The sequence below is a fragment of the Thunnus thynnus genome, chromosome 12 (genome assembly GCF_963924715.1).
Source record: "Thunnus thynnus chromosome 12, fThuThy2.1, whole genome shotgun sequence".
NCBI lineage: Eukaryota > Metazoa > Chordata > Actinopteri > Scombriformes > Scombridae > Thunnus > Thunnus thynnus.
The window spans coordinates 8,597,857-8,613,101 of record NC_089528.1 but is presented as its reverse complement, the minus strand read 5'-3'; the positions used below and the strand labels follow the sequence as shown (position 1 = coordinate 8,613,101).

Below are 15,245 nucleotides of genomic sequence, written 5' to 3'. Positions count from 1 at the left end.
AGCAGAGAATATTAAGCAGAGAGCATTTTGTGTTTGAAAAATGACTTTAAGCGGATAATCCATTATCAAATAGTTGCAGGTTAAGTTAAATTGTTGATCGACTAACCAAATAATCGACTAATTTTTGCACTAGTGCATCACCGCATTGTCTCATCAATGAGGTATATTTTTGTCCATGTATTTTATTGTCATGTAATATACTTTTCCCCAAGACAAATTTCCTTTAGGACATTAAAGTTTATCTCATCTCATCTCATCTAATTGTTGCAGCTCTATTCTAGTCTAGTCTAGTAAAACTACAATAATTCATTCATTGCATGCACTTGTTCAAAGCAAGTCGATTTCATTTGTGGATAACGCAGCGAGCAAGATTGCTAACAGCCTGCAGTTCCAGTGTTGTCTGGACCTGTTTCACAGCAGACAAATGGAATTTTCACATAGACAAAGCACAGGTGCAGTTACATAAGTAATGGCTCAGTTCAAGTGTCTCAGTAAGCCATGCCAATAAGCCTGCGGTGCATTATAACTGCTAAACTTAACATTATATAATGTTCCATATGTAGTTTTTCTGTTTTGACATACCATAATGTGGCATTTCGACATATCAAGATGTCTTCTGTGAGAAAGGCCTGTTTCCACCTACGTCTACATACCTATTTGAAATTATTTTGAAACAACACAAAAATGTATCACCTTCTTTTACTTAAACCACTCATATTTTGCAAAGTTGTCACTTCCTTTTCTACCACAAATGTATAAACAAATTGGCTACTTTCACTTTACTTTTCATTGAGAATAAGAAGGTGACAGTATCTTCTATCTAAAAGAAAATATGTGAATTAAAAATCCAAGAAAGCCACACAAAGAGTGAAATGTTAAGGTATTACTGGGCAGATATAAATGTATCTTCAGTGTTTTATAAGGACACTGTAGCTAACATTAGCATTTTAACATTAGCAAGGTGTGGAAAAAATAGGATCCAACTTTACAATAACATTAAACATTTGTCAGCTAATATAATGTTAAACATTAGCTTGTTGTATATGGTGATTTTGTGTTTGTCAATGAAGTGAATGGGAAATCAATACTACAGTACATAACTACTGTATATAGTGTATTGAATACTAGTTGTCTTATTGTTTTTACAGTTAGTACAGACAAAAAAATTTGCATACTTTAAATGTTTTGTACAAATAAGAAATGATTCAGTATGTCAAACTGCGAGTTTTAAATATCATTGCCAATTGGACCTCACAAATAGCAATCAAAATGTATGCTAAGCATGCTAAATCTATTGTTTTTGTTACTATTGTTTCTGATGATATCAACTGAACAGACTTATTAATGGATATGAGTCTTGTAGATTTATTTGTAACTGGTAAAGTGCATCGCTTTTTATTGTATCCATGCTATAACGAGGTTTCTTCTACAGGTGTACAGGTGATGTATCTAAGTCAGCAGAGGTTCAGTGTCATATATTAATGACCATGTATTCCCAAGTGATGTGTTTTCAGGAATCAAGGGCATCATCTTTGTTCACAATAAGTAGTTTATTTGGAGGTGAAATATGACAATAATACATAATTGTCACCAAAATGCATGAAGGCTGCTACTGTGCAAATTAGCTTCGTGGATTTAAATACATATTTTCCAAAGGAAACAAAATGTTCTGTTGATAGTAACAAACATAGCTTCTGTTGTATTAATATAATAGATTTAGGGGGAAACATGAGAAGGGGGGCACAGCTTGTGTCTGTTTACTTGCTTTTCTTCTTCTTCTTCATCATCATCGTCATCATCATCATCTGATGGTGAGGAGGAGGAGGAGGAGGAAGATGAGCAGCTTGAGCTCGCAGATGATTCCTCATCACTTTCAGTGTCATCAGAGTCATCATCATCATCATCATCATCTTCATTATCATCCTCATCATTATCTTTATTGTTGCTCTGCTCCGTCTCTTGCTCTGATGGAACAAGGAATGACACAAGTGTGTTCGGGAACTTCCAGCACAAGTATATGTGTGTGTGTGTGTGTGCGTGTGTGTGTGTGTGTGTTGGCGGAGGACTCTCACCTTCCAGCAGCCTCTTTTGGATCAGTGGGAGGAACTCGGAGGCCTCAGGATTCTCTGGTTCATAGATAAGAACTGGAACGAGGAGAGAAGAGACACCATTGGCTGCCTTTTCTGGTGGCTGACTTATGGATTGACAGACAAACAGTTGATGGATGCAGAACACATACTCATCTGACACAGTCTGCTGGCCAGCTGGAAGTCTCTGTCCATCACAGCTCTGAAGAACTGAAACCATACATCCTCAATTTCTCCCAATCAAGTACAGTTTATTCAAATTGACTAAAAAGTAAACTTTGACTAAAACTAAGCATGAAAAATATTTTATGGATCTGAAATAAAACACTGAACACAACAGAGCACGAAGTTTGGAATCATTGATGATGATCAGTCACTTTACCTTAATCATCAGCTCCACTGGAGCCTTCAGTTCTTCATCTCCATCATCCTCCACTTCAGTCTGTTCTTCCTCCCCATTTGTCTCCCCACGTGTTGGGAGGGGCTCAATTGGTGGAGGAGCATGCATCATTTCTCCTGGATATCGTTATCATCATTATGATCATCATTACTGTCAAACAAACTCACTCTTTAAGTTTATAAGTTTCTTTCTATCTACTTGCATTTTGAGTTTGTTTTACACCAACCTACCTGTTACTGCTGAGTCTGGGGAATGTGCTTTCCTCAAGTATTTCCTTTTCAGCTCTTCATCAGGCGCCGCAGTCGACTGTGCTTGTTCTTCAACCCTGAAATCACATTTAAGAATTAAAACCTGGACACTGGGGGATGTTTTCTTGGTATGATCACCTACTACATGAACTCCGAGTACACACCTTGGTGTTGCGTTGATGGATTCCTTTGGTGAGCACCCTAAAGAGAACCATAGACATACAAAGAATTGATTCAGCTTTGAAACCATTGCATGGATTTAAAAATGTTTGTCTTGGCACAATAGATAGCAATATTTAATGTTAATCCAGTGTGAACAGAACAAACTGTCCAGTGATAAAATGTTGTGAACATAACAGTGTCTCAAGACATGATAAGGCAACATAACAAAGAGACTCTTGAGATAGGAGGAGTTATTTTATTATGAGTTATATTTTTATTTTATTTTATACTTCAACTGCATTACATTTCAGAACACAAGCCATTATCTACTTGTTATCTTGTGCGAACAAGAGGGATCTAACATTTTGTATGCACAAGATTAAAAATATTATCTTTCAGACTTTGGGGCTCCATACATGTTCTGTGGTCACAATGCATTCTGGTCTTTCGAGGCTGCTCTCTACTACTATAATTGTTGAACATGATGTGAAACAGTGCTGGTGAGATTAGTTTTTTTTTTCAATCTCCACCACCTCCACACTCCACAAACCTTCTGTCTTCAGCACTTCCCCACTCACAGATCCAAACTTTTGACTCTCCTGGCAAGAAACCTTAAGAATGACATAAATTTAAAGTAAACTATGTAGAACTAAGTTATGTTTCTTTTATTGTCAATCCAGTCCAATCCAATCTTGTAGTAATTTATATCAAAATACCCACCTGTACAGAATGAGGCAGTGCATGGGCAGGAAGACTCCTGCTGGGAGCAAAAATAAAGTACTGGATGAGTGTGTTACGGCTCATCATGACAGAAGCTTGTGTTTACTAAAATGGGACTTACTGAGGTTTATCAGTGACTGTCTTTTCCTCTGCTGTGTCTAGAACATAATCAGAATACCAGCTTGCAATGAGACACTAATGACCGTCAGAAGCTCCAGGTGCAAATCAAGTGAAATCCTGTCTAATTTTAGTCTTTCAAACAGAAATATAGTGCACTAAAATATTTTGTGCACTGAGCTGAAGTCTGAATTACTTCTCTTACCATTGGGTTTGCAGGTCTCAGCATCAGCAGAGGCAAGTTCTACTGCCAACTACATCCAGGTGGGGAGATCAAAACGACACCTTAATTAGAACACTCATACAATGTTTATTGAGACATGTACAGTAGCAGCATGAATCGTGCTCAAGAGCTGCAAAGGGCAACACTGAACATAATCCATAAGAAAACCAGCATAATGTAGATAGAAAAGCAGAGTGTTGTGATGAACACAGTTCAGTGAATTTTATACAGTTTTTACCTGTTTCTGTGAACTGCTGGAGGACTTCCCCAAACACTCTAACCTAGACATCAAATTGCAGTAGAGACAGTATTTAAAGCATTGTCATTGCAACTGAATTAATTAGCATGATTATAAAATTCCTAATTTAGCTATAGGAACTAATATTCCTACAGGTCCTTTGCCTGTGACACTCCACCGTGATTATAGTGATTATATAATGTCTTAACAGGGATTGTGTGATAGTCATACAATATCCTCATTAAGACTATTTTAAATTTATTCTAATACAGTTTCATTTCATGTAACACTTAAGGTCTGTTTGAATGTAGCTACCTAGCTTAAGAATTCATGTATTTTAGACATGCTGAAACAACAGTCCTGGTACAGGAATATACTGCTTTGTAGCTATCATTTTATACTTCTGCATAGTTAATTAACGTTACTCTGGTTCATTAGCAGTTAGCCCAAGTTGCATAACTTTTAAGCCTTCATTAACTGTTTTGTGAACTAACGTCAGCTAACGTCAATAGGCTCCACCTGGCTCACCTGCTCATGGAGGAAGATAAAGTGAATGCAACTTTATGTCCTAATTTTTTTTAAAGTTTGAAACTTCCCCGCAATGCTCGGTTAGGTTTTCTCGTTCTACAGTTTGCTAAGCTAGGAAAACAGACGATGGTTGCCACGCAACCGGGAGGTAAACACTCGTTACCATAACAACGGGGCAACGCCGATTTAATGCTGCCTTCAAGTGCTGCCGGAAATATTGCAACTATATACAATAAGCAGCTCACAGACGGTCTAAAGTTTGACCCGTGACTTTTGGAGCGCACACAGAATGGAGACCATGACATCTGATGAATGTAATAGTGTATTATAATATTTGACGTAGTTGTTTTTCATTTTGAATAAGTAATAATGTGTTTCTGCTTGCTGTAGACCTAAAGGTTGTTAATTTGCCCATTATATACAGGTTATAAAAAAGTTTGTCGTACCATTCATCTAATTATTTTATGAAACATCATTACTTGTTAATATCAATATGCTGCTGCAGTTGATTTCCCCTTCAGTTTGCAACAGCAGCACAAAGTTGTATTGGCTGCTTTGTTTGAGAATTAATAATACTACCAAAAAAGCAACTCTACGGACCTAAAGTAATGTTTATAGTGTCTTAACTAAGAAATGAGATCCTTTTAAGGCTTTTTTCCCAGTCTCCTCTAACACATAGCTGTGTCTGTCCACCCTCCATGCCAGCCATATTTCATCCAATAAGTAGCTGTAACTGCTACATTAGCTGTGCATACATCGAAAGAGCTGCCCTCAGTCTCGAATTTGTGTGTGTGTGTGTGTGTGTGTGTGTGTGTGTGACAGAGAGAGGAAAAGCGAATGAAGGTATTGTGTGTGTGGTTAATAGGTCCAGGTCTGTTCAGCACTTGGCTGTTGTGTTTCACGGTTGTCTTAAAATCTCAGGAAGATATAAACTGTCAGACTGACAGGCCGAAGACTCAGACTTCCCACAGAGCCTAAATTAGCACATGATTGACAGGCTAGTACATTTTCTGGCAGCGTTTGAGGTACTGTTTGGAAAAAAGGTTAGGTTAGTTTGGACTGTTAAATGTGCATGCAGATCAATGTGCACTCACCCAATAAGTGATGTAAGATTTGTGATTTTAGCAAATGAGTCTCTTGATGTCAAATGCACAACACCAATGAGGGACATGAGCTACAAAAGCTGCTCTGACACTGTCACCTTGTTTTAATGGAGCCCCCCTTCCTCCCTGCCAAACAACAGACAGACAGAGAGAGCCACAAATTGCACACACACACACATACACACACAAACACATACACACACACACACACACACACACACACACACACACACACGAGAACATCAAGCACACACAGGCCCACCTGCCATAGAAGGTTGATGGGGAAATATATTCCACACAGACGACATAACAGAATCATTTCACACTTCAGTGATCCTCCGCATATTCTCTTTGTGTGCATGTGTGAGACTGCGTGTGTGTGTGTGTGTGTGTGTGTGTGTGTGTGTGTGTGAGTGAGTGCCAGCATGCACATCTATTAGTGTGCTGGCAGGTTGACTGTGTAGGCTACTGTATGTGCCTTGAGAGACTCTCCTCACAAATTTCCATGTGATGAGCCCTGAGGCCATCTTGACAGCAAAAGAGAGCCCAGAGCAGGAAAAGGGACAAGGAGACACATCACAGTCCTTCAGGACATCAAAATGTGTAATGTGAAGCATGTATTGCTGTGATGGAACGGCGCTGAACATACTGTTCCCACTGTGGTATTATTAATATGGATCAGCATTAACAAAACGAAGCAACATCATGTTGTCATAATGACTTCATTTGAGGCGCATGTATGTGGGTGTGCAGTTCTTTTTTGCCATATGTTTATATATATATATGAGGCACATTGATGCTCATGTTACTGTGTCCTCAGGCACACGTGTTTATGAAGCATCTGTGCAGGTCTATCAGTGTGATGTGGTGTATGACGATCCATCCTCACGCCTCACAGCCTCTGGCAGGCTGAAGGCTAATAATAAATGCAAATTACAATCAGAGGAGCAGATCGGAGCTGGAGAGGATAATTGCTCCATTATGGCTGTGTGTGTGTGTGTGTGTGTGTGTGTGTGTGTGTGTGTGCAGGCGTATGTGTGTATGGATGGATGGATGGATGTGTGGATCTTGTGTAACAGAGAGAGGTATAGGAGGGTTACCAAATGCCAGGTGCTTACGTCACAAACCGGCTACATAACAGGACAAAAGAGATGTTAAAAGTATTGATTTATTTGTTGGACAAACTTCCACTTTTCCGGTATGAGGGTCAAGTAAGGCTAATTAATGTGTGTGATGTAACTGTGAGTCACAAATCAACATAAATAAAGATCTGGATCACAAGCTGCTCCTGGATGCCACTGTCAGTGTTTAAATTTCAGAACTGAACATTGTGTGGATTGTGGATGTTATTTACAGAGAGGACATGTATCTTTATTGAGGACATTCAAAAATGTGCCATTTCATTTCATTTTAATTTTTAGGGTCCATCGAAACAGAAGCTATAAGTCCTTTTCACAGCTGATGTTTGGACTTATCATAGGACAAGTACAAGTGTAACTAATAACATTAATGATGGCTCTGTTTTATTCAAGTGGAATACAGCAATGATGAATTTTATTATTTACACCTGTGCTTTTCCTACAGGGACACACACCACATTCACAGACAACTCACTTCGACCACCACCAAATCACAACATGCAAAACCAGAAAAATTGAAAGAAAAAAACAAACAAACCAACGAATAAACACCACAAAAATAGCTCCAACGTGAAATACTCGACAGACAATATAAGATTTAACTACCTCTTCTGTTAGTTTGACATTTTGGGAAATATGCTTATTGGCTTTTTTGCTTGTAAGGTAAATATGAAGCTAAAGCTAGCAGCCAGTTAGCTTAATTTAGCTTAGCACTAATCTATATGCAGGGGAAAGCAGCTAGCCTAACTGTCTGTTTTGTTTCATTTGTTTAATCTGAACAAAAACTGAAGTGTAAAGATACTTCGTGTGTTAACTAGTGACATTTAGATGTCAATGTTAACTGGTACAAGTGACACTATCATATACCAGTTGTTGGTATAAGGGAAGGGACACCCCTGCGAGAAATATGGTTTTGCCTAGATAGATTAGAGGGCCTATTTAAGAGGAATGTTACTTTTTTCCTGCATTTTCCTGAGTTAAACAAGATTAAGCCAAGTTTGATTAGCTTATTTTCATTTCATTTTCTGAAGAGAAATATTAGTAATATTGACATTTTTTTAATCATTCAATAAGTCTAAGTCAGCCTCCTATCACCTTCCTTGACACTCTGGTCAGGCTCCCTAACAGTAATGTAGAACTGTTCTTTAAAGTGGGATTCATATAATACCTAAATTTGCATTATATCTAAGTCAAATTAAAAACCTACGAGGAGAGAGATTAAGGCAGGAGATGATTAATTATCATAATGACTCTATACATTGCAGTCTTTTTTTAATGCTTTTGTTCACATGTTGTGGTAATGTAGCCTTTCCTAGTTTGGTAATCATGTTCATCCAAACTAAAAATAAGTTGTTTGCTTAAGATTTCTGGCAACTTAGTGATCGAAATATTTCTCATATAACTAAATCGCATCTGTCTGATACTTTGAGCCAAGATCACCCTTTGTGCACGTCACCAACATTTGCCATTGAGTGTCTGCTCTCAAACAGCTCATAAGACTGGAACTACAAGAAAATATATAAAAGGACCTCAGTTCTCGGAAACAGTCCACACCTCTCTGTTCTGTCCATCCCTCATTTTAGACACCCACACGCACACACAGTGACACATCAATTTACTGTATTTGCTCTATTGAATCACTCTCTTGTTTGTGTCCTCGTAAAAGGAGCCAAAGGGTTTTACTGCTAATATTCATATTATTACACGTGCTTTGCATATAATGTGAAATCTATTCAACAGGATGACTTCAGCCGCTGGGCACTTTATATTATGTGTGTGTATGTGTGTCTGCATGTCATCATCATCATAATCATCATCATCATCTTTGGCTTTGTGAGAACTCCTTCATTTATTCTTTCCATTTCTCTGCCACACAGCTCACTGATGGAGCCGGCCCATCTGTCTCTCTTTCAGCCTCATTCCTCATTTCCTCACTCATCAACTCTGTATTTCTTCATTTTCTTTCATCACTCCATCTCTGTCTCTCCCTCACTCATCGCCCTTTTCGGCGGGTTTTCCGTTCCACCTCTTCCTTCCGTTCCATCCATCTGCCTCCCACTTTTACCTTTTCCTCACTTCATTTTCTGCCTCTGTCATTTCTGCTGGCCGTCCATCCATAGAGGAAGATATTTTCAGGGATTAGCCTGTTAATGTGTGCAGTCATTGAGCCCCCAACATGGGCTCATCATCAGAGCGTTAACTTATGAGGGGACTTGATGTCCAGAATTAAAAACACAGTAAGTCTTGCGATCAGAAAATGAATTAAATCAATTAATCTGTACGGATAATTGTGCTAAAAACAGAAAACTTGTGCAATTTGTGCAGGCTGATGTGCTGACCAAGATGCTCTGAGCAGAGCAGTTAAACAGATTAGCACCTTTCAAAAATATAATTGTAAAAAGCTATTAGCCATAAAAAGACACACATATTCACACCATCTGAAAGTGTGAGAGAACCCTTTAAAAGTAGCAAAATTTGGTTTAAGGGTATAAAGGTGCCGTTAAATGTAAGGTGGCTTAGCAGAGCGGGATGCCTCATAAACCAGATCCTGATACAAAGATCCACAAAGCTGTTTAATACCTTCCTTAGAGAAAAAAAACAAGAACATGTAGAATTGGTTGACTTTTCCTTTGTAATCTCTCCTCCAATGTCTCTCTATATGTCTCTCTCTCACACACATCCTTAAATCCTTAATTCACGGGAGAGATTTCTATATTTCTGTTTTGTTTGTGCTCTCAGAATCAGTTGACAGCTGTTGAGTTGCCTCTTTATGTTACCATGGAGACACCACAGTCAGTCAAACGTGATCAAACCATACCCATACAGTCCCAACAAAGCATGATTTGTTCTCAACTCTAACTTTAACTCGGATGAATGAATAGATATTTCATTTTAAAGCTGCATTAATTGATGTTTTTGGCAACTTGGTGGCAGCAGAACAAGCTGTAAACACAACATGTTATCACCTTATTAAGTTGTTGTGTTACTTCCCTTTTTACACACATCCAGCAGACACGGAGCAACATTTACAGCCAGTTGGAGTCATATTTTTGGCCATCTGATGAAAGTAAGCTCAGTATTAACACTGATTTTATCTCTGTTTTGGTCTCCACCAACTCATGAGGTAAATATGTTGTTTTTTAGCCGCTAAATACCCCGATATGTTCACCAGCTAGTCACCAGCCATGTCTGTCTACCATTTGGCACATAGTGCACAGTCAATTTAGCTAAAAACATCTGCCTGCTGTGCCTGGAAACTAGTATCATGAAAGCAGCAAAAACCAAAACAATGAGCCAAAAGAGGCTAACACGCTCCAGAGTGGGGTGATAATTCACTGTAGGTTTGTAATTATGAGTGATCCCTTTCACATCACATATAGTCATTTCATCCATTGCTTATATAAAAATGTCGATTAGTGCAGCTTTAAAGAGAAATACCATGTTTTAGGTGCTCTGAAATGTTTATATTTGTCTGTTAAAGTTTGTATTTGGCATGCCATCACTCACTAGACCCCAGGGTTGACAAGGAAGATGGCGAGGTGGCACCCGAGGAGGAACACACTCTCTCTCTCGTTTCTCTCTTCCTCCTCCTCTATGTCTCTCTGTCCCTCTTTCTCCGTCCATGACGCAGTTGAACGATGAGGTTATTTGAGTGACAGGTGAGGCGGCCATTTGAAACACCGTGAAGGATACAGAGAGGCCTCAGCAGCTGCAACAGCTCAGCTGCATCTCCTGGTGTGTCACATGGTGCGGGAGAGATTATAAAGATTTATTCCTCGGGCGCTCCAGAAGCATGGGCATGATTATGATACCATAACACAAGGTGCCATAAAGAAAATGCTGTCAGCTAAATGAAGAGCACGAGCGCTGAAATGTGCTCGCCGTTACGTGATCAATCAGACCTGTCAAGCACGTAGCCCTCGATCAAGAAAGCTGTCACTGTCAGCTGTTGCCTGTTCCTCCCTTGTCTCAGACTTTCTTTCACATTTTGTACATATTCTGGTGTGGTCATCTGTATGTGTGTGAGTGTGTCTCTGGGTCGTTTTGCCTCTTTTCCCAGGCGGCCACAAGTCTCCCATGTACAATACCTCATGTGAGCGCTGATAAGAGGTGAGGAATTACCAAACATGTTGGCCACATGCGGGCTGAGATCACACACAGGGCCCTCCTCTAATATTTCACAAGGAAGAAGAAAGGGGTGCATACATCATTCTGACAGAGCCAGAATGGAGAGAGACAACCCTCTGTTATCTCCACACACACACGCACTGTCAGAGATTTATAGTACAAGGCTTTAATGGTGCCCTCACACACATCTCTCTCTCTCTCTTTCTGTATACCTCTCTCCTCTCTCACACAGACACACAAACACACATCCATCCGTCATTTCCTCTCCATCTTCCTCTTCTTCTCTGTCCTCTCTCTCTCTCTGCAGTCCATCTCAGATCTCCTCTCCTCCGTTTTCCCTTTTCTTCCTCCTCTTCTTCCTCCTCCTCTCTCAGGAGACAGCTCCCAACTTCTCTTCCTTCCCTCAGTTAATTGAAAATACAGTAAAAATAAAGATGTCAAAGTCTGGTGCAGTTTAAAGGGGGGAACAAAATTTCCAATGTATCATCCGGAGGGTGAGGAGGAGTCTAGATGCTGTCAGGTGAAGAGGAGAGAACGCACAAACACACTGTAATATTATCATTTTTTTTATATATATAAATATATACATATAAATAGCTTAATGTTCCTAATAAATAGCATGCTGACAGCCATACATGGCTCTCTAATGGGGAGTGGTTAAACCTTAAACACAGACCATTTACCCATGTGATTTATAGAGCAATGCTTGCAGCCGCTCAGCAAGGCTGATCTGCTGTTTATCTCCTGTAAAATGGATAAAATACTCTTTATAACAGTATTTGTGCGTGTATGCTCACACTGTGCATACATTCAGTGTCTGGGTTGTCATTTTTCAAGTTTAAATCCAGGATGTAATGCATTCCCTAAAGACAAGTGTGGTGTAAAGTTTATTTTTCATTATTTTTTGGTCAGCGAAGTCACTACAAGCAGATGAAAAAACAGGAATGCATTATTAAATAACTTTGAAGTTGACCTTATTAATTAGATTATTTTATGGGGGTTAAAACCTATAAATTGCAGCCATTCAAAGATAAACTCTTGGGAGACATAAACCTTGACAGTGGTGATGGTGAGGTCTTGGAGGAGTAAAACAACATAGACAGCAGTGACAGCAGAGGAATTATAACAGTATAAGGTAGTTTAAACATCCTTCAGCAACAGTCAGCCAGTGACTGTCATTACAGTCATTGGTTGACAGTGAAATCACTGGATAATAACTAAGAAGTGGAGGCCCATGTGATGACAGTAATTAGGCTTCTTCTCTACATGGACTTATGCTACAAATACATTTGATCCACTGGTTTAAAACACCAGATGTTTTAACATTTCACACCATCAGTCATGTTGTAGGTGTTGCTGTCTTTTTGCATTTCATTGTGTTTCTGTTAAAGGTGGAAAGTAACTGAGCACATTTACTCAGTTAGTAGAAGTATTGTGCTTAAAGATTAATTAATCAAGTAATCAATATTTTTTATGAATAAGAGATCACATACTTGTATGTGAAAGCGGTTGCTCGAACCCACAGAGAATTATCACTCACGCTGTCTGTTTCAGTGCCTTTCAGCTTATTGTTTTGGTTTTCAAGTCACAACTTTACTGTTTACTGTCTCTCTCACAGGAGTCAGATAGGACACTACCTATAGAATTACACAGTTATCAATAGTTTCAATACCACCAAGGAATGACATGGAAACGGATATTCAATACTACCCATGAATTGCATGAATATCTTGTCACTACCTAGGAATTACGTGACCTTTCTACCCGGGATTCGTTCTCTCTATAGGCCCACTTCAAAACGTCTTCAGAAGACAAGTGCAACAGGAGAGGGAGGAAGATGTCAGTTGAGCACAATCTGCACTCACCTCCACAGTTCTAAACGTAAGATTTGTACTTGTAATGATGAATAAACTTCTTTCACTACAGGACTCTGACTGATTCTTACTGAAAATAAGTGTGATTAATTAATGGAAACTCTGGTTCAGCTTTCTATAAAAAGATAATTTGTAATATGAAATATTTAAGTGTGTGTGTGCATGTGTGTGTGTGCATGTGTGTGTGTGTGTGTGTGTGTACATCCAGTACTGCATGTTGCTAAAATGACTGTAAGGGAACAAGTGTTTCCTCTTGACCTCCTTTTACTGGGTTTATGTAAGTGAGAGGAGGAGAGAGTGTTTGAATTTAAAATCACTGTGACCCTCAACGTCTCCACACAGGAATTGTATCACCTGAACCCCACTGCTCTTTCTCTTCATACCTGCTGTACAACATTCATAAGTGATGGAGATGAGAGGTTACTGCAAGGTCACTGACACAGAGATACCCTCCTTCTCTCCCGTCTCTGTCTCCGTTCAGTAGTCCACCACAAAGTCATAAAACACCAGCGTAGAGAGCTGCCCTCTGGGAAGACATCATCTCAACAGGCCCTGAGTTTTAGAGTCTAGGCATTAATGACCCAGTTTGTGAGTGTGTGTCTATGTGTCTGGTGTGTCTGTGTGAGTGCTGTCTTATCTAATATTGATTGGCTGAAAAAAATGATAATTGATCGTCCATTTCTGCTTTTCATTTTCACCTGAAGATCAGCTTTTGTATGCAGGAGAGGTTCGTACTCTCCTACAATCACACACACACACACACACTCACCGACACACACTTTACACTCTCACGTACGCGCACCCTCTCGCCCTTCAATACAGCCCTATAATTTGCCAGATGCGGCGAATTGCTGGTTACTATGGCAACTACAGCGGGGAGAGATTTTCGTTTTTCTCGATTTTGGCAATAGAGCTGCACACGGACATACACACATACACACACAGTCGTCATGTGATCATGGCTGAAGCGCTGAATGAATGACGGATGAATCAGAAAAGCAGCCAATGGATGCTGACATTAGATGTTTGTGACAGAAGCAGTGATTGGGTCATGTGAACTCATCCCATAATGAAGTGGAGGGTGTTAATTTGCATGTGCAGGTGGACTGTTCTGATTTTGCTGAATGGGAAGACACATACATACATACACACACACACACACAAACACACACACACTCATACAGCAGAGGGAATCAGGAATATGGATGAGGAAAGCAGATTCTGTGGAGGAGCCGGCTGGTAAAAACAGAATGAGCTGAACTGACACTAACGTTCTTAGACAAGCTTAGTGAGTCACTGTATACCAACAAACACACACACACACACACACACACACATTGATGCTCTAATACAGTCAGCGGAAGCAAATTTGATTAACCAAGGGTTAACGTTTTTTAATGAATTTTCGGAAATGCCACTCTAAGATGTTTCACCTTGTAATTACTGTTGTGCCATTTAAAAGACACAGCCTTTAAAATGCTTAATGAAATACTGGTATTTCTAAAAGAAACCCTGAGTCATCAAGCTACACCAAAAATGTGTTAGTACTGAGCCAATGAAAGAAAGGCAGGGGATTATCCTCACACACACACGCTGCTGCATCTGGTTGGGGCTGATAAGAGGAATTTTCCTCCCCTCGGGGAATCAAGCAGAGGGAAAACACGACGGAAAGAGATGTGGAGAGAGGGGTCGGCACGCGGGGGAGGAGAAGGGAAACGTTACAGAGGGAGGTTGTGATAGTTGAAAGTTGAGGGGTGAGTGGCGTCCCCATCATCGCCTACAGTAACACTAGGTCAAACATGTTTCGCTTAAAACCCACATGTATGTGTGTGTTTGTGTTGGTATGATCCCAGCTGCTTCAGGGTGCCACTATGTTTTACAGGCTGGTTTAGGCAAATGGCAGCTAATCAATAAACAGCATGTAGACACATGAACACATTCCTGCATCCTACTGTCAGTCAGCTTATTGAGAATCGACATCGCTACAGTGATGTAGAATAAACTGAGTTTAGAATAACACCTTTCCCAAAGCTGTGTGTCTTATTTTGAAAAGCTCAAGTAGGGGTCAAAACTAGAAAAATATTTAATTTTCATTTTGGGTCTTTGGAAAAATCTTTAGATCTAGAATTTAAAAAAAAAAAGAACAAAAAACTCTTGGGGGCTCGTCCTTGATTTGCCCTTCATGATGACAGTCCATAGCAAACTCAAAGCTCACGCAGCACATACGTTCTCTCGTCTCAATTGTGCGTGGGTGTCTTACGTATGTCTGCAACGTCAG

At 39.7% G+C, this 15,245-nt stretch overlaps 1 protein-coding gene across 3 annotated transcripts; it reads right to left on the bottom strand.

Annotated features, from left to right (window-relative positions):
- Positions 1-1,531: 1,531 nt before the first annotated feature.
- Positions 1,532-4,877, bottom strand: erich2 (glutamate-rich 2). 3 transcript variants are annotated; one of them, XM_067604630.1, is made up of 12 exons: positions 4,724-4,876; positions 4,196-4,238; positions 3,940-3,988; positions 3,739-3,775; positions 3,618-3,657; positions 3,448-3,508; positions 2,900-2,936; positions 2,718-2,812; positions 2,470-2,603; positions 2,240-2,297; positions 2,073-2,144; positions 1,532-1,964 (listed from the first exon to the last, which is right to left on the bottom strand). In XM_067604630.1, the coding sequence occupies exons 1-12, from the start codon at positions 4,729-4,731 to the stop codon at positions 1,717-1,719; spliced, it is 882 nt and encodes a 293-aa protein (XP_067460731.1). In that variant the 5' UTR covers positions 4,732-4,876; the 3' UTR covers positions 1,532-1,716. The 3 variants fall into 3 exon arrangements, with proteins under 3 accessions (XP_067460731.1, XP_067460732.1, XP_067460733.1); XM_067604631.1 differs by having other exon boundaries at positions 3,618-3,654; positions 4,724-4,875; XM_067604632.1 differs by lacking the exons at positions 3,448-3,508; positions 3,618-3,657; positions 3,739-3,775 and having other exon boundaries at positions 4,724-4,877.
- Positions 4,878-15,245: the final 10,368 nt, after the last annotated feature.